The sequence below is a fragment of the Caretta caretta genome, chromosome 23 (assembly GCF_965140235.1).
Source record: "Caretta caretta isolate rCarCar2 chromosome 23, rCarCar1.hap1, whole genome shotgun sequence".
NCBI classification, from domain to species: Eukaryota; Metazoa; Chordata; order Testudines; family Cheloniidae; genus Caretta; species Caretta caretta.
Window position 1 is genome coordinate 7,788,260 of NC_134228.1, and position 22,946 is coordinate 7,811,205.

General features: G+C 45.8%; 1 protein-coding gene across 2 annotated transcripts in view; it reads right to left on the bottom strand.

The window, feature by feature from the left end:
* The window catches only part of PPP1R37 (protein phosphatase 1 regulatory subunit 37), a 174,447-nt gene that overhangs the window by 47,923 nt on the left and 103,578 nt on the right, over positions 1 to 22,946 (bottom strand). For both annotated transcript variants that reach the window (XM_048834331.2, XM_048834330.2), the window contains exons 6-7: positions 15,332 to 15,482; positions 5,801 to 5,956 (exon numbers count right to left, since the gene is read on the bottom strand). In XM_048834331.2, coding sequence (XP_048690288.2) covers positions 5,801 to 5,956; positions 15,332 to 15,482 — 307 coding nt within the window. The remainder of the gene's footprint in view (positions 1 to 5,800; positions 5,957 to 15,331; positions 15,483 to 22,946) is intronic.

Consider the following 22,946-nt stretch of genomic DNA (forward strand, 5'->3'; position numbering starts at 1 on the left):
CCCTCCCCTCCTCCCTTTAATCATTGCTTGCAGAGCCAATAAAGTCATTGCTGCTTCACAGTCATGCATTCGTTATTCATTCATCACACAAATAGGGGGATGACTACCAAGGTATCCCAGGAGGGGTGGTGGAGGAGGGAAGGAAAATGCCACACAGCACTTTAAGCACAGCACTTTAAAAGTTTACAACTTTAAAATTTATTGAATGACAGCCTTCTTTTTTTTGGGCAATCCTCTGTGGGGGAGTGGCTGGTTGGCCGGAGGCCTCCCCACCGTGTTCTTGGGCGTCTGGGTGTGGAGGCTATGGAACTTGGGGAGGAGGGCGGTTGGTTACAGAGGGGCTGCAGTGGCAGTCTGTGCTCCAGCTGCCTTTGCTGCAGCTCAACCATACACTGGAGCATACTGGTTTGGTCCTGCAGCAGCCTCAGCATTGAATCCTGCCTCCTCTCATCATGCTGCCGCCACCTTTGAGCTTCAGCCCTGTCTTCAGCCCGCCACTTACTCTCTTCAGCCCGCCACTTACTCTCTTCAGCCCTCCACCTCTCCTCCCGGTCATTTTGTGCTTTCCTGCACTCTGACATTATTTGCCTCCACGCATTCGTCTGTGCTCTGTCAGTGTGGGAGGACAGCATGAGCTCGGAGAACATTTCATCGCGAGTGCGTTTTTTTTTCTTTCTAAGCTTCACTAGCCTCTGGGAAGGAGAAGATCCTGTGATCATTGAAACACATGCAGCTGGTGGAGAAAAAAAAAGGGACAGCGGTATTTAAAAAGACACATTTTATAAAACAGTGGCTACACTCTTTCAGGGTAAACCTTGAAAGTTAACATTACATACATAGCACATGTGCTTTCGTTACAAGGTCGCATTTTGCCTCCTCCCACCGCGTGAACGGATTTTGGTTGAATGCCAGCAAACATACACTGCAATGCTTTGTTCTACAGTGATTCCCCAGTACGTGTTGCTGGCCTGGAGTGGTAAAGTGTCCTACCATGAAGGACGAAATAAGGCTGCCCTCCCCAGAAACCTTTTGCAAAGGCAGAACCGCAAATGCCAGGGCAAAGTAATCCTTTCACATGCTTGCTTTTAAACCATGTATAGCATTTTAAAAGGTACACTCACCAGAGGTCCCTTCTCCGCCTGCTGAGTCCAGGAGGCAGCCTTGGGTGGGTTCGGGGGGTACTGGCTCCAGGTCTAGGGTGAGAAACAGTTCCTGGCTGTCGGGAAAACCGGTTTCTCCGCTTGCTTGCTGTGAGCTATCTACAACCTCCTCATCATCATCTTCTTCGTCCCCAAAACCTACTTCTGTATTGCCTCCATCTCCATTGAAGGAGTCAAACAACACGGCTGGGGTAGTGGTGGCTGAACCCCCTAAAATGGCATGCAGCTCATCATAGAAGCGGCATGTTTGGGGCTCTGACCCAGAGCGGCCGTTCGCCTCTCTGGTTTTCTGGTAGGCTTGCCTCAGCTCCTTCAGTTTCACGCGGCACTGCTTCGGGTCCCTGTTATGGCCTCTGTCCTTCATGCCCTGGGAGATTTTCAGAAAGGTTTTGGCATTTCGAAAACTGGAACGGAGTTCTGATAGCACGGATTCCTCTCCCCAAACAGCGATCAGATCCCGTACCTCCCGTTCAGTCCATGCTGGAGCTCTTTTGCGATTCTGGGACTCCATCATGGTCACCTCTGCTGATGAGCTCTGCATGGTCACCTGCAGCTTGCCACGCTGGCCAAACAGGAAATGAGATTCAAAAGTTCGCGGTTCTTTTCCTGTCTACCTGGCCAGTGCATCTGAGTTGAGAGCGCTGTCCAGAGCGGTCAGAATGGAGCACTCTGGGATAGCTCCCGGAGGCCAATACCATCGAATTGTGTCCACAGTACCCCAAATTCGAGCCGGCAACGTCGATTTAAGCGCTAATCCACTTGTCAGGGGTGGAGTAAGGAAATCGATTTTAAGAGCCCTTTAAGTCGAAATAAAGGGCTTCATTGTGTGGACGGGTGCAGGTTTAAATCGATTTAACGCTGCTAAATTCGATCTAAAGTCCTAGTGTAGACCAGGGCTAAGTTAATTTTATCCAGTTTGCAAATTAATTCCAATTCAGCAGTCTCTCATCGGAATCTGTTTTTGAAGTTTTTTTGTTGAAGAATTGCAACTTTTAGGTCTGTAATCGAGTGACCAAAGAGATTAAAGTGTTCTCCGACTGGTTTTTGAATGTTATAATTCTTGATGTCTGATTCGTGTCCATTTATTCTTTTACGTAGAGACTGTCCAGTTTGACCAATGTACATGGCAGAAGGGGCATTGCTGGCACATGATGGCATATATCACATTGATAGATGTGCAGGTGAACAAGCCTCTGATAGTGTGGCTGATGTGATTAGGCCCTATGATGGTGTCCCCTGAATAGGTATGTGGACACAGTTGGCAACAGACTTTGTTGCAAGGATAGGTTCCTGGGTTAGTGGTTCTGTTGTGTGGTGTGTGGTTGCTAGTGAGTATTTGCTTCAGGTTGAGGGGCTGTCTGTAAGCAAGGACTGGCCTGTCTCCCAAGATCTGTGAGAGTGATGGGTCGTGCCACAAGTACTCTTTTTCTTTTTGCAAATACAGACTAACACAGCTGCTACTCTGAAACCTGACATATGGTACACACTGCTCAGGAATATGTCCTTCTCTGAAACACAGTAGGCACCTAGAGTGCCCATTATTACGTGGCACTGAAGCATCACACAAAGGACAGGTTTTAAATACCAAGTTTTGTTTCTGCCACTTTTCTAGAGCCTCTGTATGTGGAGGCTAGGATGTGCATTTAATCAGAAACTAGAACCTGACTAAACCAAAGATTTTTGTGTGTGCTATCAACAGCCAACAAGACTTACCACCATTACAATCTCAACTAGAGCAATGCACAGAGAAGCGGGCGGACCCTGAAAGGGTTGTGTCTCACTGTCCGTGGTTTGAGCATTGGCCTGCTAAACCCAGGGTTGTGAGTTCAATCCTTGAGGGGGCCATTTAGGGATCTGGGGCAAAAAAAATTGGGGATTGGTCCTGCTTTGAGCAGGGGGTTGGACTAGATGACCTCCTGAGGTCCCTTCCAACCCTGATATTCTATGATTCTATGGTGGGGCCCACTCTGTTCTTTGTATTCTTAAATGGCAGGGGCAGGGTGCATGAGGACATCTAGGGCCCAGGCACAGCCCCAGTGAATGCTGCTGGCCAAAACAGTCCAATTTCACACAAGAGACACATGTGCACCAAGAGCTGAATCTACATGGACAAACACGGGCAGAAGAATTTTAGATGATAGATGGATTTGCTGCTGATAAACTGGTATCCTGGCTTCCCTGCCTAACTCTGAAACGTTTGTTTTTTCTCCAGAAATACCAATAAGATTCACAACTGTGTGTTCAAATGTAAGTGTGTAGAAGTTGGAAAGTTCCTACACTAAGGCAAAAAGAAAAGGAATGCTTGTGGCACCTTAGAGACTAACCAATTTATTTATTTATATATTTATATATATTTCTTTATATAACACTAAGGCAGTGTTCAGATACAGGGGGCTTGGGAAAAAAAAAATCACAAGCACATTGGTTTTCTATTGTGAAACCTCACACTGTCGGTCTTATTCCACTCCCACACTTTGGAAAATCTGTTTCACAAAAATATATTGCATGCTTACATTAGCTACAGAAAGATGTAGGCCTACAATTCCTTCATCTTAACAGCTGGACTGCAGTCCCATGGTGCGGGGTCACAACAGGCCTGGTAATGGAACATTAGCGGCAACCTTACATACAGAGTCACACCCAGCATCTCCGTAATGACATGCAACCAAAACTAATTAAATCAAAGTTATAAAGAAGGAGCTCCAGACTTCAGGGATTCCAAACTCCAGTGACTCACAGAAAATTGTAAGTGGAACTTGTAAATCCCATAATAGGAAATATTTCGCTTTGAAACCTTTTGAATACAACAGCTTTTGACTGAGGCCACCAGAGCCTTGTTTCCCTTGCCTATAGGCATTATTAGCCCCATTCCACAGATGGCTTTACAAACAGGTAGGTAAAGGGACTTCCCTGGAGGGTCCTGTGTCCAGTGGATAAAATGTACATCCATGACAGGAGCTCTGGATTCTAATCCCAGTGCTGACACAGGTATCCAGTATGACCTTTGGCAAGAGGCTTAATGCACATGTAATATGGAGAATACCTGCCTGCAGCACGCATCTTTACCAAATATTGTTTGCTAACTGCAGCATATTAATAAGGCCAATTGGGGGAAGAGTTTGCAGCAGATGTCATTAAGGATGCCAAGAATCAGGGCAGGAAATTCAGATACTTAAGGTTACTTCAACAACCTTAACTCAGAAATAATAAAATAGACTGAGTGTCCAAATTTATGATAGGCACCTCAGCTGACCAGGAAGATAGTAACCAAACATACTTCAGGCCTGCACAAAGGCTGAGCTAACACTGAACTGAAAACACAGAATTTTGTACTGACATTTCTTTCTGCTTTTAATTTCACTGGTGTTTTTTCTTTTGAAAAGTAGAAAAAGAGTAAAAGACACTGAGAAATCTCTAGGAGGAGTGAGGCACCTCAAGGATCCTATCCTGAAAAGTGTCAAGCAGCCACAGCTCTTACTCAACAGGAATTGTGGGCATGTGACAGCTTGTGATCAGACCCTTCAAGTGATTTAAGGTGCCTTAACTAGGTCTAAGCTCCAAGCACTTAAAGACATAGGCCATATCTACACTCGCAAGCTTAAAGTGATACAGCTGTGCTGCTGAAAGTTTGCTCGTGTAGCTGATGGGAGAGAGCTCCCATCGACATAATAAAACCACCTAAATGAGAGGTGGTAGCTATGTTGGCGGGAGAGCATCTCTCACCAATATAAGCGCTCGTGTGCACAGTGCTTATGCCAGCAAAACTTGTCACTCAGGGGTATGTTTTTTCACAGCCCTGAGCGACGTGCGTTTTGCTGACATAAGGGGTAGTGCAGACATGGTCTTACAGTGCTATCATTCTTTAAAAAGGCTTAAACTGCTTTTTTAAAAAACTCATTTCAACTCTCAATTTGAGATCAGATTTGGAAATTGTCCAGCCCCCACCTCAACTTTCCCTTTGACAGCAGGAGCTGCCTGCTGCTGTATTGGGCAGGGCTCCTCAGAAAAGTGCAGGAAGAGTTCCAGTAAGCCAGCCTCTGACTACCTCTCCATCAAGGTGTTCCAGCAGCCCTAGGCCTTTGTCCTTTTGCTCAAAAACGCCTCAAGCTAGCTCCTTGCCTGGGGGAAAGAGGAGATGGTACTTCCAGAGACAGAATTTCAGTCCTCTTCCTTCCAACCTGCTGGTGCTGCTCAGTTCCTGAATGGGGCTTTTGTGGTATTACACAGAAGTAGTGTCTCAGAGATAAGAGCAGCATCAGCTGTCCCTGTGTTCCCAAAGAAAGTGGAGGCTGGGGACTATAACTTCCTATATTCCACCTCATGTTAAAGAATTCAAGTTAATTTATTCACTGTTTAAAGTCTGAGGATTTACTAGACATTCGCTGTCTTTATTAAGACAGTACATTCGGGGTGGGTGGAGGAAACAGTCACTCTTTAAGAGAAAGAGAAGTAAAAATATTCAGAATGGGAAAGGAATGAAGGCTTAGCTTGCTTTTAAAGGGCAAATTTTCCAACCTTGGAGTGTGACACAGGATCCAATAAGATTTTATGTTTTCAGTTGAGAACATTTAAAACGTAGTTCTCGCTCTGACAACATTTCTCAGAGAAAGGAAGTACGAAGACTAAGGAGGATCTCCCACCTGAATCTAAGATGTGGTTGTTCCTCAGGTCCAATATGTGTATATAACAGTTAAATTTCAGCAGATTGCCAAGCTGAGCAGAGTCCTGCAATCCATTCAGCTTGTTATCAGCTAGATACAGTTCCCGTAGGTTCATGTTCATTTTCAGAGCCGTTGCTAAAAAACAAAGAACAGAGAATTACACTTCAGCTCATGTAACACAGCTACAGAACAAAAGACCACAGAGAGCAGGGCACCTGCCTGCAGACCCACAAGACACCTTGAAACAGCATGTAACCAAAGGAGACGTAACTTTAGGTTTCTTTCATTACTGCTTTAGGTCTGCACATTTATCCTGCTACTAACTGCTCGTTAATGCATTCTGTATGGCACACAAGGCCATGTATCGTAGGCTTATTCAAGCTGGATGCTGCAGAAGAACACATGTCCATACAGACCATTCGTAGTTCCATCAATACCTTATCTTATGCAAATTTCCTACTCATATAATATGTCAAAGTCTCAATATCAGCATAAATTAACGAGGCAGAAAAATCATCAGCAGGACACAAGTATGGCTGTCTAAATGCTTTATAGTGACAAGAAAGTCATGGGGCTAACCTGTGTCTGGGAGGCATGACTGTGGAGCTGCAGGAGACACGGGCCCAACGTCTCCAGGGGTGTGCGTTGGGGGGATGGGGAGAGGCACGGCATAATCCTGAGAGAGGGTGAAGTATCCACTACCATGGCCTCCGTAGAGGGCAACACTAGCAGGGCAACGAGTCCTGAGCAGCCCTTGCTCACCTCAACTACAAGGGTTGCTACTGCACGCAGCCTTGCATAACATCAGGCACAGTGCCATGGCCCCTTGAGCCTTTCCCCTTTTGTGCCCCCAGAACAACGGTAGGCTATAATCTTGCACTGAATCGACCATTACACTTCTGCCAGCACTAGTGGGATTTGCTAGTCAGCAGCAGTATCAAAGCAGATCAGAGGAGATAAAACTTCAATTTTCCATTAAGTTCTGCATTTCACACCAAGATCACAACCACCCTGTTAACCAGAATGCTAGACCCAGAGTAACAACTTTAGCACTGGAACCTGCAGCCCAGGTGAGAATCTCTCTCAAGTATCCCTGACAGATGTAAGAACATGGTTCAAAGGGTAGCATATAGCAGGGAAGTTACATTAATAGCCTATTAACTGCAAAGCCATCTTTTGCTTACCTGTCTGCAATATGCCTGTACCTGCGGTCTGATGTGACCACAAAGATGCCTAGCTCCAGCCTAGCAGTGATTCACTAACCAACAGCTGCCAGTGGTGCCTTATCCCCTTCCAGAACACTGAGAGGCCTGAACTTAAAGCCTCTGAAACCCAGAAAATGGCTCCTACAACACCCCACCTAACCTTAACTCCGCCCTCCTGTCTTTGTTCTCCTAAGGGAGTGCTCAATGCTGTATCCCTCCCTAAGACTCGGGGCCAGCAGAAAGGGTGAGGGAGATTGGAGAAAGCTGCTAAGTTTTTTAAATGTTAATGGATTTCCAGGCCAGAAGGGACATTGCGAGCCTGCAGCCTGACCTGACATCCTGCATAGCACAGGCCAGCGAACAGGAATCTTTGAGCTCTGCAGCTGTAGCTCCAAGCCCCCTTAGGTGGCAGGGCAAGCTCTGGCAACCTGCTGCACTGCTCCCTGATCACCATGGCTACACTTAGCCCAGTGACGGGCAGGGGAGCATGGGAATAAAAGCGAGGATTTGGAATTGTGTTGAACACACAGAAAAGGGCAGATTCTTTTAGGGAGAGACAAGATTCTACTACATGCCCAGTGCCTGTGGCAATCTCCATGGAGGGCAGGTGTGGTAGTGGTCTGGGGTGGGAGGCATTCCTTTTAACTCTGCATTTCCTGGCATTCAGAGGCTTAAGTTTAGCCCCCCCATACACACACTTTCTGGAAGGGTATGAGGCAGGGACGGGCAGCCTGAACTCTGCAGTTTTTGGCTGAGTTTCCCTGGTTTACAAACGTTCACAGAACAACCATGTTCCAGAGCCCAGCTCTCCCTCCACATTGGCCCTGGCTCCTTTGCGACAGATACTCCAACTACCAAAGGCACTGGCCGTAGATTAATCCTTTCCCTGCATCACAGCTCCAGCTCAGAGAATTACCCTCTTCCTGCCTCATCCTCCCACCCCAGCCCTCCTGCCCATGAAGGGGTCAGCAGTAGTAGGGAGTCCCACAGGTGGAGGAGCTGAGAAGAGGCTTCAGGGACGGACATGGAGTCAGTGGGGGCATTTTGTGAAGCAGACAAATGGGGCCACAGCTGTGAGAAGCTGCAGCACCTCACGTCACAGCGACGACCCACTTCACTGCACGGCTTTGACCTCCTCTTGTCCCAGAGAGCAGCATCACAGGGAAGGGTAAAGTCTGGAGGGAGTGAGAAGGGTAAGGGGAACTTTGGAGTCTCTTCCCTCTACTGTTCCCTAATCAAGGGAAGGAGAACCTCAGGGCCCCTCCCCCCAACGAAGAATTGTTGGTAGATGAGGGGTATTTGGGAAGGAGCACACAGATGGCTCCATTCCTTGCCCCACCCTCAATTACGTTCCATGCCAGAGGGGGCACCAGCTTTTCCCCTCTTCAGATCCTGGTGTGTCAGAGCTCTGAGCTCCCAGCAAGCAATGATCCCTTTGATAATGATCCCTTATTCGCCAAGAAAACCCAGCTCTTCACCCCCAGTGAATGCTGCTCTCAGTGTCCTCTAGAAACAGGGGTTCCTATGGAGGAGGTACCATGCTACATGTGGCAGGACTTTCCCTTACCAAGAACCCATCGTACTAAGGGTGGGGCTTCCTTAGCCCCTGCCTATAGAGGGCCAGGCTGTGAGCGAGCCTAGGCCTCCCAGGAGGTGGGAGGACAGCAGCTGTGCCCCTGAAGACATCCCCCTTTGATAGGGAGGGCAGTGGCCCTCTCTGGTAGCCTCCCCATGTGAAAAAGCAAGATGGGGATGACCCAGAGGGGCACTCCCATGAGCCGAGGGGGTGAGAATGAGCTTCAAAGTCCCACCCAACCCAGAACTCAAGAGTGAGTCCTGTGGGGGAGGCCTGGAAGAACAGGGCACAGCAGTCAGAGAACATGGGATATTTGGAGGAGGATATCTGTAGGGGGACACAAGGAGGATAGAGCTGGGAAAGCAATGGGGCTTGAGTGTTAGGATGGGAAGGCTGCCACTGCCTCACAAGCTGGCTCTGCTGCCATGGGTTGCAGGAGCCTCTTATGTCTAGGGCCCTACCAAATTCACAGCAGTAAAAACACATTGCAAATCATGAAATCAGATCTCCCCCATGAAATCTAGTTATTGTAGGGGAGGGGTAGAATGGGGGGCACCCCAGCTGGGGGCTTCTACCATGCCTGGGGCTGCAGCTGCTAATCCTGACAGGGCTGGGGAGGGACAGGACTTCCTCTTCCCCTGCATAGCCACTCTTGGGAGGGCAGGGGGGGAGAGAGAGAGAGAGAGAGAGAAAAGAGGGAAACAGACTCAGCTCTGCGTACCTCACCCAGTTTGTGACCCCTCTACAACAGCTTTGCAAACCCCCCACAAGCCCCTTTTGGGTTGGGACCCCTCAGTTACAACAACATGAAATTTCACATTTAAACATCTAAAACTGTGAAATTGATTAATTTTTAAATGCTATGGCCATTAAATTGATCAAAATAGACCGTGAATTTAGCGGGACCCTACCTATGACCTCAGAGTCAGAAGCCATTCCAGCAGTGCTCCTGCTTGCTTTCCGCAAGCTGCTCCAGGCCCGTCAGCCCATCCCAGGGGAACAAGAGCAGGGAGAAGTAGGGGAACTCCTGGTAACAGCAGCAGGACAACTGGAACTAGCAGTTACCCGCCCCTAAGGGTTGCATCTACCCTAGAGTGGAGCTGCCAGCCCTGATCCAGCATTTCTTGCCATCAATGCCCTTTGCTAGTGAGGCTCCTCTAGGAAAAGGAAAGTGAGGGGGTTTTCAGGGAGGGGCTTCAGGCTCCCTCACAGCTGATGCTGCACCCCTACCTAGGGCTCCTAGCTCCAATCTACACCCCAACACGCTCTCCAAGACAAGCCCTGCAGGGCCTCCCTAAAGGCTCTTCTCCATTTCGAACTACCCAGCTCCAGCAAAGTGGCCCTCTGATAACGATCCCTTATTTATCTAAGGGATCATTGAAAGTCATCATTTTCAAAAAAACAAGTTTTCCCATCTTTAAGAAAAAATGGGCTTTTGGAAAATGAAGATTTTTGAGGATCCCTTATACAAATAAGGGACCGTCAAAGGGCCACTTTATCAGAGCCAGGCAGCTCCAATCAAGAAGAGCCTTGTAGGATCTAGATGAGCCCCCCATTCCTGAGGGTGGGTGTCTATCAGAGTCTTGGTAGGTAGAAGTGCAGAGACAGGCACACCCTTGTATACCTGAATGGGTCTTTCCACCAGTTTAACAAGGAGAGAACTTCTTCTGGGATCTTGACCAGCATGTCCATGTGGTGTCTGCTAGGTATATATACACTGATTTCAAATCACCCTTGCAGATGACCTCTGGCATCTGTGTGACATAAGTGTATGAGGTCATGGGTCCTAGAGATCTCAGACATGCACTGGTGATTATGGGTGAGCCTGATGTTGGTACCCAGGTAGCAGTGGTGTAAGCTTCTCTACTTCAGTGTGTGGTAGACCCTGCCCACACAAGCTTCAAGTCTGACTGGCCCCAGTCGATAGTATGCAATAAGGGCCTCTGCTAAGTGTAATGAGTGAAGGCCAGTGGCAACTCAGCTGACGAGGGCCAAGTTCTAATGGCGATGAAGGTGGATGACCTACAACTGCGGATGCATGAGCCGTATAGGGCAGAAGGAGATTTTCATAATGGTCATCCACAACCACAGAAACCAATCGCATCTGACAGGGAAGTTCCTGGGAAGGGGGACTGGTGTCCCCAAAAAATAAAAAACTCCTCTGTATCTCCCCAATCCCAAGGAGGCACAGTGGGGCGAGGAAGGGATAAAAGCAACCAGCCACGACAGACCCCGACAATAGCACCAGGGTTAAAACCCCTTCTATTACTAACTCCAGGAGGAGGGGCATGTTCTGCATGCATAGGAGAGAAGCGACCCAAACCCCACTTGTAAATGCACATCCACAATGACCAAACCAGATCAAGGGCAAACCAGACTTCAGAGGCACGTTCTGTGTCACCACATGGAATGTGTTAATGCTGAATGGCACAGGGTACAAGCTCTTGTCAAAGACCTCAACCACTGTAGACTAACTGCTGGCACCACAGAAAAGCAACCAAGTCACTGAGGAAAAAGCAACGTCCCCCCACTTTCGAGGTCCACACCAAACTCAAGGAGTGGCACTTGTTTATTGGACAAACTTCTAGCACACAATTTAATAAAAAGAACCCCATCTTTCCATGCTTACTCTATGCTCGGTTCCAGCATCATTATGGACACTTTTGCGTTGGTGCACAGGCCACAACGACAGCTGATGCATCACCCATGCAACAGGATGCACTCTATCACCAACGAGTAGCAAAAATCCAGTGCTTGTGCTTGGAGATTTTAATGCCATGACCGGCTGTGATTGAAGTGGGTATGAATCCATGATAGGTTCCTTTGGTTTGGGTTCACCAAACAAATACATCTCTTGGCTTCTGACACCGTGTGCCACTGAGGGATTGTCTGTTAAGGTGCCTAAACCAGGAGCCCATAACAACCATCGCTGGACCTGAATTTCAAATAATGGATGTCATGAAAGAAACTGACCACATGACTGCCAGATATCGCTCAATAGTGAAATCTCACAAGGTCTTTGGCGACACAGAAACATCAACAAACTTAGATCACAGACTAGCTGTCACTCAGTCTCTCTGCATCTTCCACCACCTTGCAAGCCAGACATCCACCAACAGTCCAATGGCCATTGTCTCCTGAGGATCCTGTTGATGCCATGAAATATACATGGCCCATTGAGGAGCATATATATAACCTCGGTATCCTCTTAGATGATGTGACGATCGCCTGGATTGTATACGTAATGCTACATCATATGACACCATTGAATAACTGGCTTCAGACACTTCTGCCTTTTAACATCCCCCATTATGAAACTAGATGGCTCTCCCTGCTCAACATGGATGCGGTCCTGGACAGATGAAAAACATTATGAAAGCGTGCTGAACCGTGCACCTGCTGATGACCTTCCAAAGCTACGTGACCTGACAAACTGCACAGCAGCAGACCCAGCAACAACCCTCATCCTCCATCACTTGCGGACCTGTGAAAGACCAACCAAAAGTTACAGAATGGACGTGCTGCTGGACCAGATGGTATTCCGATCCAGTTGCTGAAAGGTGCCTTGGAACCAGTAAGCATCGGCCTACATCAATTCTTTTTAAGCGTGGGCATCAGGCAAAGTACTTACAGAAAGACGGCATCAGAGCATACCAGGGCACAGGATCTCTCCTCGAGCAAGGCAACTACAATCCGATTTCATTATCATCAGTCCCTGGAAAGGTCTTTATTTATGTTCTTCTTGGTAGAAGGCAGTCACTCCTTAGTGGACATCGTCGTCTACAGTAATCATGTTTAACTATTAGACAGTTGACAATGGACACTGTTCTTACTCTTTGGTTTCTAGATGAGCTGTACTTAGAAATTAACCACTCACTTCATGTGGCATATATCATCATCAACACATTAGCTTTTGATTTGGTCAACAGGTCAGCACTTTGGCTTGCACTGAAAGAAGTTTCAGTTCTAAATGTTCTGCTAAACCTGGTGTATGATCTTCAGAACAGTAGTGGAGCAAGAGAGCACACTGGTTCATGGCTTTGGTCACATTTCCACACATCCCCAGGCGTGCGGCAATGATGCATTCTCATCCCAGCATTATATTGTTGAGCTGTTGACTGTATATTAGTATTTGCCACTCCACATGTCAGAATCAAGGATGATCATGAAGGGTTTGCTGACCAAGACAACATGAACAACATTCCCTTGTTTGTTGAGAAGTCAGAGAATTTCAGCCCCGCCCACCAACATCTCCAAGACACCATCCACAATATGGGATTGAATGTCGCATGGCAGAAGACCATGGTCCAGAAATTCAGAACTGGGCCACCAGAACCCCCCAGTGCAGTGAGTGCCGTCAAGAGTGCTGATGAGCTTATCTACCTAGGGTGCAAGCAGAGTTCAAGCAGTCACAGCAAACTGGACATTCTTCAATTACTAGGTCTTGCTGCCTCCTGCATAAAGTCTGTGTCTCACTTGTGGACACAAGAACATGTCTTTGTTGATCCTGAGCTTTGTGTGTCTATCAAAACTGTGTATTACCTGTATTGCCACAAATGTCAGAAACCTGGACCCTACTCTATTCAGACTTGGAGCAGCTGGAGGCATTCCATACAGGCTGTCAATGCCAAATCCTGAACATAAAGTGGTTTAACTTAATACCAAATATTTTAATCCCTCAGAGATCTAACCTCCCTTCAATCAGTGATTATATTCAAAAGCAGTGTTGCATGCTCTTTGACCATTTCGTCAAGATGGACAAAAACTCTTCAGGACACTGCGCTCTCAAATTCTCCATCAACACTCAAAAGGGGTGCATGTTGTGACTTGACCTGGCACCGCCTATAGGGCAACCCCAAAGTTTCATAGATTTGTACGATTGAGCCAGATCTGGAAACTTCACTACACACTGCCCTGTGCATCACCATGGTCACTGTCCGGCGCAACAGTCCTCAGTAGACTGTCCGTGTTTGATGATGAAGAAGTTGGTTGAGAACGGCTATTACCTATTCGTAAAAATCCTTGATGCTGTAAGAAAGACAGAAGGGCAGGACTCCAAATTGGCAGTAGGATGCTCCTGCCAGGAATCATTTCCTGTGAGCTGGATGGATTGATAGCTCTTCACCTGCATGATGCGGATTTCCATCTACGAACTATGGTCATTATGAGCACTGTAACAAACGTATCAGCACAACTTATAGCAAGTGTGGGCAGTTAGAGGTGTGTCTGCCATGAAAGATGACTTCTTCTCCTGCTGCTCCTTTGGCCATTTGTCTATACACAGAGACACTGTCCCAGTTTAGACAGTCATATTTTGAGAGGAGGGCCTGATAGGAAGGCCAGCCTCATAGAATCATAGAATATCAGGGTTGGAAGGGACCCCAGAAGGTCATCTAGTCCAACCCCCTGCTCAAAGCAGGACCAATTCCCAGTTAAATCATCCCAGCCAGGGCTTTGTCAAGCCTGACCTTAAAAACCTCTAAGGAAGGAGATTCTACCACCTCCCTAGGTAACCTCCTAACTGGAGGTTAGCCTACAAATACATCTTGTGGCTGAAGAAGCCTAAACTACTATCACCATAGAAGAAACTGGTGCTCAGAAACTGGTGTGAATAAAAAAATATATATATTTGAATTCCTTAGCAGGGACTTGGTACCTCCCATCTGCTTTTTATCACGTGACCTGGATGGATGTAGGTGGATGCCAGACAGTTTTTGAAGCCTTTATTAATGGGGATGGCAAGTCTCCCTGGTGTAGAAGGATGTAGAATGTCCAGGAGTTTGTGATGCTTCTCTTGAATCACTTCCAGGGCTACGTCTAAGGCTTCTAGCACACATTTCATCAGGTCCTGGAATACCTTAAAGCCATCAGTGAAGGCCGACATGGATGGATTCACAGATTTGTCAGGGAACAGTGAGAATATTACAGCAGGGAATGGTTGCTCTTCCCCTGGAGCTGATGTTCTTATCTTTCCTCCTGCCTTTCAAGTACCTATGGCTGTACCAACTGGCTCATCTGAAAAGGCTTAATCGTCTCTTTGAAGAGGGTGATCTAGCCCGAGAGTCAATGAAGCAGCCTACCTGAAATATGGCTGTATTTTAATTTTACATGCCAGCAATCTGGTTCTATTTTACTTTAGGTGGACCCTATATGGGCATCTCCTTCCCACAAAAGGTTCCCAATAAATCTAAAACCCTCCTCCCTACACCACTGTCTCATCCATGCATTGAGACCTTGCAGTTCTGCCTGTCTAAGTGGCCCTGTGTGTGGAGCTGAATGCATTTCAGAGAAGACTGACATGGAGGTGCGGTACTAACTACACTATCTAAATATTCTATACAAGGCTAGGTAAAATCACAGTATGTGCCAAATAAGCAGACACAGCAGGGGTTTCATCTCACTGCCATGGGTGATAAAAAGTAACTGAGGGAAAGTTGGGGCCACTCTGCCCTTTATACCCTTGGGTGGGATGTGTGACTGCGCAGCCAGTGGACACGGTTGACCAAAAGAATTGGTTCTCACATGCATAGGGCACACGTGCACCAACAGCGGAACAAGTCTGGACAATCACTTGACGTAGAATAGTTTGTCCTCTCTTTTCAAGACATTAAAAACAAAGAAGTTATCCAAGTAAATAAAAGGCGTTTAGATGCAAAGAAGAGACAACCACATGTGATTACTCCAGGAAACAGACCATGCCTTGTGAACAAGATTCTCCAGGTTATTCACCTAGTAACATGAGCGGGCGCCCAGAAAGGCCGGCGTTCTCCAAGTGTAACACTACCAGGGTGCTGCTGATGCGCAGAGCCCGAGCAACAAATGGCGCCGAGTGATCCAGCAGAGGAGTGTTCCGAGCATCCAGGTACTGCAGACAGTTAGTCTGGAAAAGGAAGGCAGAGGGGTGAGATGACAAAACAAAACAAAAACAAAAACATGTAGCCATTGCACACTTTCAAAGCACATTTAAGTTCTACTCAAGTCAGCTGGGCACAGACTCTGCACATACTTTGCCTGATCTGCCCTTCCATCTGGGTCTCTCTCAAAGCACTTTACAAACGTTATTGAACTCCCTAGGAAAAATAGTTAGGTTACATATCATGGTTTTAAAAATGAGAAAAAACTAAGGCACAGAGGAGCAATATCTTGCTCAAGGTCATATCATGAATCTGTGACAGAGAAGGGAATATCACACCAATCTCCCTGCCTTAAGACCTGTGCCTTAACCATAAAACCATCTTTTCTTTTTTCACCCATGAAACAGAATTTGGCTATATATCTATATCTCAGCAACAAACATTTTAATCCAACTACTAGCGACTGTTCAACCAGCGGTAAGGGGCACAGACTCTGAAAAAAACATACCGCATTCCAGAATTCAGCCTGCCAGTAACAAATACAAAATATAGGAATGACAAGCTCCCCTCTAGTCAGTAACACCTAGTGCTTCAAACAGTGGATTGCCAGCAAATTGCCGCATTATGCAATTCAGCCGATTGTGGACTGTGCCTTTTCACTGCTTCAGAGGAAATGCCTTGGAAATATAAAGGGAAGTGATGAGTTTGCTGAAGTGAAGAGGCCAGAACGGCTCTCCAGATTTTCAAAGTAAATAAGATGAGTGATTTCAGACATCCCTGCTTCTTTTGTTAATTCCCCAGGGAACAACTAAGATGCATCTTCTAGGAGTTAGTCATTTTTCATTTTAGGCTAATTTGTATTTTAGCTGTCACCTGCTCTTCTTCTAGCTGGCCAGGGAAAAGCATCTGAGAGACCTCAACAGTTTGGGACCCAGTTACTCAAGAAATGTGTTCCATCCACCCAGGTTCCATTGGAGCCGCTAAGGTAAGCTGGGCACTTTAGCATGGGTTCCTAGGGTAAAAATCTAGTGCCGGTAGCAGGACATTTTCAGTCAATGGCTCTTGCTCATGGAATTCACTTCCTCTGGTGGCCTTCGAGGCACTCTGTAAACTGCTAGTTAGGCAAGCTTTGAGGTGAGGAGAGGTACACCAAAAAATAAATGTTGGTATTGGGCTACCATAGCAATAATGATCCATCTGCAGTACTGATTGTAATGGTCTGTTTTTAAATACCGAGAAACTTGATTATCATAGGAACAGATTACCTAGAAAGATCTTTACAAATAAGTAAAAAGGAAATTTTAAGGTAAGAAACAAAATGATACCAATCTGTGAATATCCATCTCAAGCCATCATACCACATCCTGCCAGTCTGGGGAAAAAGAACAAACCTTTGCAGACTGGGATGGGGCTAAGAACTCTATTTGAATTAAGCAGATTTGCCTAGAACACCTCAAGCGGGAATCTTCAGAACATCCTGATGAGGTGCTGTGCCCAGTGCTGGTAGCAGGATATTTTCAGTCAATGGCTCTGAGATCAGGAACTCTGTGCATGAGCCCAGCATCCAGAGGAACTTCATCAAGATTGGTTGATGACTATATGGATATGGCCATCTGAAGAAACGTGGAAACAATCTTTGCATACATTCATTTGAAAGAAATACCATGCAACAGCTCATGTCTACAACTACAGTGAGCAGTCTTCACTGGGGAAAGGGGACTTGTTCCTGGCTGAAGATTACAGGAATGAGATGTTAACTGCTGTACTGCAGTTAGTCTACTCATCCAAATAAGCCTGCATGAGGTATTCCAAAATGAGGGTAAATGCGACACCTTTCCTGTCTTCAAGAAGCCACTAGAACTAATAAATCCTTTATAGATACTCTACAAGGCAAGTAGGCCCAAAGGTAATGATTGGTCTGAAAAAAAGAGGCTGTAGTATGAAAATTGGAGGAAGTTTCTTGCAACGTTCTTGAATAATATGGAGAAACCCTTTTCACTGGGCCTACTGTAGTTATACATTGGCTGAGGAAAATGAACACAGAATATCTTTTTCTGATTATTCACCATGACCCTCAAATCTTTTTCAGAGTCACTGCTTTCCAAAGTACAGTCCCCCATGCTGTAAGTGTGACCTACATTCCTGATTCCTACATTTACAGCCTTGCATTTAGCTATATTAATATATGTATTTGCTTGCACCCAGCATATCAAGTGATCCAAATCACCCTGTTTCAGCAACCTGTCCTTCTCAGTATTTACCACTTCCTCACACTTGTGTCACCGTAAACTTTACCAGTAAAGCTGCGAGTTTGTCAGAGGTCACAGTCATGGAATCCATGACTTCTTTCCGTGACTTCTGCAGCAGCCAGTGCGCCTAGCCTAGGGGCCACCTGAGCAGCTCAGGTGGCCCCTGGGCCAGTTGCACTGGCTGCTGCTGGGGAAGACACAAGCCACCGCACCCCTCTCCCAGCAGCAGCAGCAGGAGTTTGGGTGTGGGAGGGGGCTGGGTGTTGGGGCGTGGGAGGGGGTAAGGGCTTTGGGCAGCGCTTACCTTGGGGTGAGGAGGCCTCCCCAGAAGCAGCGACATCCCTTGGCTCCTAGGGGGGAGGCGCAGTGCGATCAGGGCACTCTGTACGTTGCCTCCGCCTGCAGGCACTGCCCCCACAGCTCCCATTGGCCACGGTTCCCAGCTGTGGAGATGGTGCTCTTGGCGGAGGCAGCATGCAGAGCTGCCTGGCCACGCCTCCGCCTAGGAGCTGAGGGATGTCGCCACTTCCAGGGAGGCGCAGAGTCAGGTAGGGAGCCTGTCAGCCCCGTCAAAATAGGGCCAAGATGATGATTACCTGTTTATAATTATATTTTGAGAATTCTCAGTTAGCCAGATTTTAATCCATTTAATGTGTGCCATGTTGATTTTGAGATCATTCTGTTTTTTCATCAAAATGTTGTGTGCTACCAACACAAATGCCTTACAGACGTCTATTACATCAATGCTCTAGTTATCAACCAAACTTGTAATCTCATAAAAGAGAATTTGACAAATCTATTTTCAATAAACTCATGTTTATGTCAGAAAATGCAGAGAAAAAAAGTGAGAACTGCCAAAAGCCAAGCAAAGTTGGATCTTGCAAAGGAAATTAGAAACCAGCAATACAAGCTTCTTTAGCCATATAAATTAAAAAAAACAAGGAAAGAAGAACCGGGTCCACTATGCAGTGAGGATGGGGTAAAGACTAAAGATAACGCAGGTATGGCCCAATACCTAAACGATTACTTTGCCTCAGTTTTTAAATCAGGGTAATGAGGAGCTTGGGGGCAGTGGAAGGTTGGCTAATGAGAACAAGGCTATAGAAGCAGAAATTACCAAATTCGAGGTAGAAACGAAATTCAAGGTTTAATGGGACCAAATTGGAGGGTCCAGATAACCTCCATCTAAGAATATTAAAGGTACTGGCACTTGAAATTGCCAGCCCAGTAGCAAGCGTTTTTAATGAATTCGCAAACTTGGGGGTCCATATCCTATGACAGGAGACTTAGAATCATAAAATATCAGGGTTGGAAGGGACCTCAGGAGGTCATCTAGTCCAACCCCCTGCTCAAAGCAGGGCCAATCCCCAATTTTTGCCCCAGATCCCTAAATGGCCCCCTCAAGGATTGAACTCACAACCCTGGGTTTAGCAGGCCAATGCTCAAACCACTGAACTATCGCTCCCCCCCATATTCTTACATATAGGTATGATACTTGCAAGTATCATGCCTATATGTAAGAAAAGAAACTGATCTGAGAAACTACAGGGCTTTTAGTTTGACCTCAATTGTATGCAAGGTCTTAGAACAAATTCTGAAAGAAAGAATTAGTTAAGGACAGAGGTAAACAGTACCTGAAATAAAATACAGCATGGTTTTACAAAAGGCAGATGGCCTGGTACTAACCTGATCTCTTTCATTGAGAAGATAACGGATATTCTAGACAAAGGAAATGCAGTATATGATGCTGCACTCTATATGATTTTATGAAAATATGCTAATGAGTGTGAATATAATGTAACTGGAATAGGCTTCATGCAAAAGATTTCTTGTAAGGTATCATTACAAAGCTTATAATCTACTGAGTGTGGTCATCCTATTTGTATAAATTTATCATTCTTGTATCTGAAATTAGAAATATGAAATATAACTCTGAGGTCCTGTTGTAATTATGCAAAGTGTGGGCCATTAATGGTGGTTTGGAATTTTGATGGCTCCCATTAACCAGGACAATTGACTGTAGATGGCTCTGTTTACTTCTAAGTCTTCCTGTATACCTGTGTGCTGGAAAAGTGGGTAATGAAGTCTTACAGTAACATGTGATCATGTCACCTGAACTGGAATCCATCTTTAACCTGGTGTTTTTCCATTTAGAAGGAGGGGTGGGAACCCAGAGAGGGACAAAGGATTCCCACCTTGTGCAAAAGATATACAAGGGGGTGGAACAGAACAAAAGGCACTGCAGTCATGAGAAATCCCCTAACTACCAACTGAGCGGGAACAAGGACTGCATCAGGGGGAAAGGATTGGGCCCAGACTAGGAAGACATCCAGTCTGTGATAGAAGCTTATTGGAACATCTCTGAGGTGAGATTTACCTGCATTTAGTTTTTACTGTATTAGGCTTTTCTTTTTGCGGATACAGACTAACACAGCTGCTACTCTGAAACTAGGCTTAGCCTTGCGTGTTTTATTTTGTTTGGTAATTTACTTTGTTCTGTCTAAAGAACAGGTGTACTCGTGGCACCTTAGAGACTAACAAATTTATTAGAACATAAGCTTTCGTGGGCTACAGCCCACTTCATCGGATGCATAGAATGGAACATATAGTAAGATGATGTGTGTGTGTGTGTGTGTGTGTGTGTGTGTATATATACACATACACACACACACACACACACACAAGTTGGAAGTTGCCAAACAAACCGTGAGAGGCTAATTAATTAAGATGAGCTATTATCAGCAGGAGAAAAAATCTTTTGTAGTGATAATCAAGATGGCCCATTTAAACAGTTGACAAGAAGGTGTGAGGATACTTAACTTAGTGAAATTATTATTTGGAACCACTTAAATCCTCCTTTTTGTACTTAATAAAATCACTTTTTACTTATTAATTAACTCACAGTATGTATTAATACTGGGGGGAGCGGGGAAAAACAGCTGTGCATACCTCTCTATCAGTGTTATAGAGGGCAAACAATTTATGAGTTTACCATGTATAAGCTCTATACAGGGTAAAACAGATTTATTTGGGGTTTGGACCCCATTGGGATTGGTTATCTGAGTGCTGGAGACAGGAGCACTTCTTAAGCTGTTTTCAGTTAAGCCTGCGACTTGTGGGGGACGTGGTTCAGACCCGGGTCTGTGTTTGCAGCAGGAAAGCGTGTCTGGCTCAACAAGGCAGGGTTCTGGAGTCCCAAGCTAGCAGGGAAAACGGGCTCAGAGGTAGTCTCAGCACATCAGGTGGCAGTCCCAAGGGGGTTTCTGTGACCCAACCTGTCACACAGTAGATCTAATCTACCCGGATTTCAGTAAAGCATTTGATACAGTTCCACTTGGAAAATTGTTAGTTACACTGGAGAAGATAGGGATTAATATGAGAATCAAAAGGTGGGTAAGGAACTGGTTAAAGGGGAGATAACAATAGATCATGCAGAAAAGTGAACTGTTAGACTGAAGGGAGATTACTAGTGGAGTTTCCTCAAGGATCGGTCTTGAGACCAATATTATTTAACATTTTCATTAGGAGCTTAGCACAAAAAGTGGAAGCATGCTAATAAATTTTGCAGATGACAAAGCCTGGAGGTATTGCCAATACAGAAGAAGACTAGAATATGATACAAGAAGATGTGGACAAACTTGAAAACAAGAGTAATAGAAATGGGTTGACATTTAATAGCATGGTTGGGTTGACATTTAATAGAGCAAAACGAAAGGTCATGCACTTAAGGACTAACAAGAAAAATTCTGCAATTCTGGTCTTCCATGTTTAAGAGAGATGAATTCAAACTGGAACAGGTGCAGAGACAGGCTACTAGGATGATCAAAGGAATGAAGAACCTACCTTATGAGAGGAGACCTAAAGAGCTTGGCTTGTTTAGCCTAACCGAACCGAGGCTGAGGAGAGATACTATTGCTCTCCATAAATACATCACAGGGATAAACACCAGGAAAGGAGGAATTATTTAAGTTAAGAGCCAGTGCTACCACAAGAACACATGAATATAAACCGGCCAGCAACAAGTTTAGGCTTAAAACTAGTTGAAAGTTTCTAACCATCAGAGGAGTAAAGTGCTGAAACAGGTGTAGTGAGATATTTGGCTGCGTGTGCGTGTGTTCTCTCTGCCTTCTCCCTGTGTGCTGCCCCAGCTCTGCGCAGACAGCCGGCACAGCAGACCTTGAGCGAACCGCCCAATGACCACAAGATCCACCAAGGTATGTAGGCACCAGGCCAGGTTTCTTGCTGACTAAGCACGATACTAGCATCCCGCAGACTCTCCCGTAACATTAATACATGTATGCCCGTAACAATGGACCAGCTCAGTGAACGGTGGGACTTTCCATTCCTCCCTAGGCTAGACAAAGACACTCCTCTGAGATACATATTTATACCCCAATACGAACAAGTTACATACTGCCCCTCTGACACAGTTACTGCCCCTTATGTGGCTAGTTATCACCCATCACCTTGTACATGTTGGTTTGATCAAAACATCTCTATGATGTACTGTCAATCCTGAACTTATCTTGCAGGAGGCGTCATTGTGTTCCTGTTATCCTTAGGGAATATTTTTGTACCATCTTTGATATCGGGATGTTCTGGTACTACTGGATATCAGGATGTGTTTGCATGAGTACTCTGCGCCTAGCACTTCTTAGTAATGTGTATTTCAGCCCTGTTCTTGCCAGATTCTGTGAGCCCAGGCCTCATACCAGGCCTCCGATACAAGAGCTTATATCTCAGACTCTCTTCCTATTACATTCCTCTGCTTTTTCGTCTTTTTATGGGGAGGATGTTTACCCATCGTCCCAGAAAAGGATAGTGCATGGACTGAAGACGACGCAGTGGGCTAAAGACTGCACCTGCAAAGAAGTTTTCCATAAATCAGATTGGTACAGACCCTGAGGGTTTTTTGCCTTCCGCTGCAGAGCGAGGCATGGAATTCTTGCTGGTTTGAACTAGAGCAGAGGTTCCCAACTTTTCTTATTGCATATCCCCTTCCAGATTTACCAGCTGCCTACATACCCCTACCCTTCTCATCACTGATACTTTGTGTTCCTTCTTAGCACTACCTATCTTGTCATCTGTCCATACTTCACTGTTACATACAGATATATAGGGAAACAAACAATTGGAATAAAAAAACAATCCTAAATTCTGAGCTCAGTTAGAGACTGGCCAGTTACTGGGCAACTGAACCCATGCTGTACAGAGCCTTCACCGCAAATCACAGTACGTCAA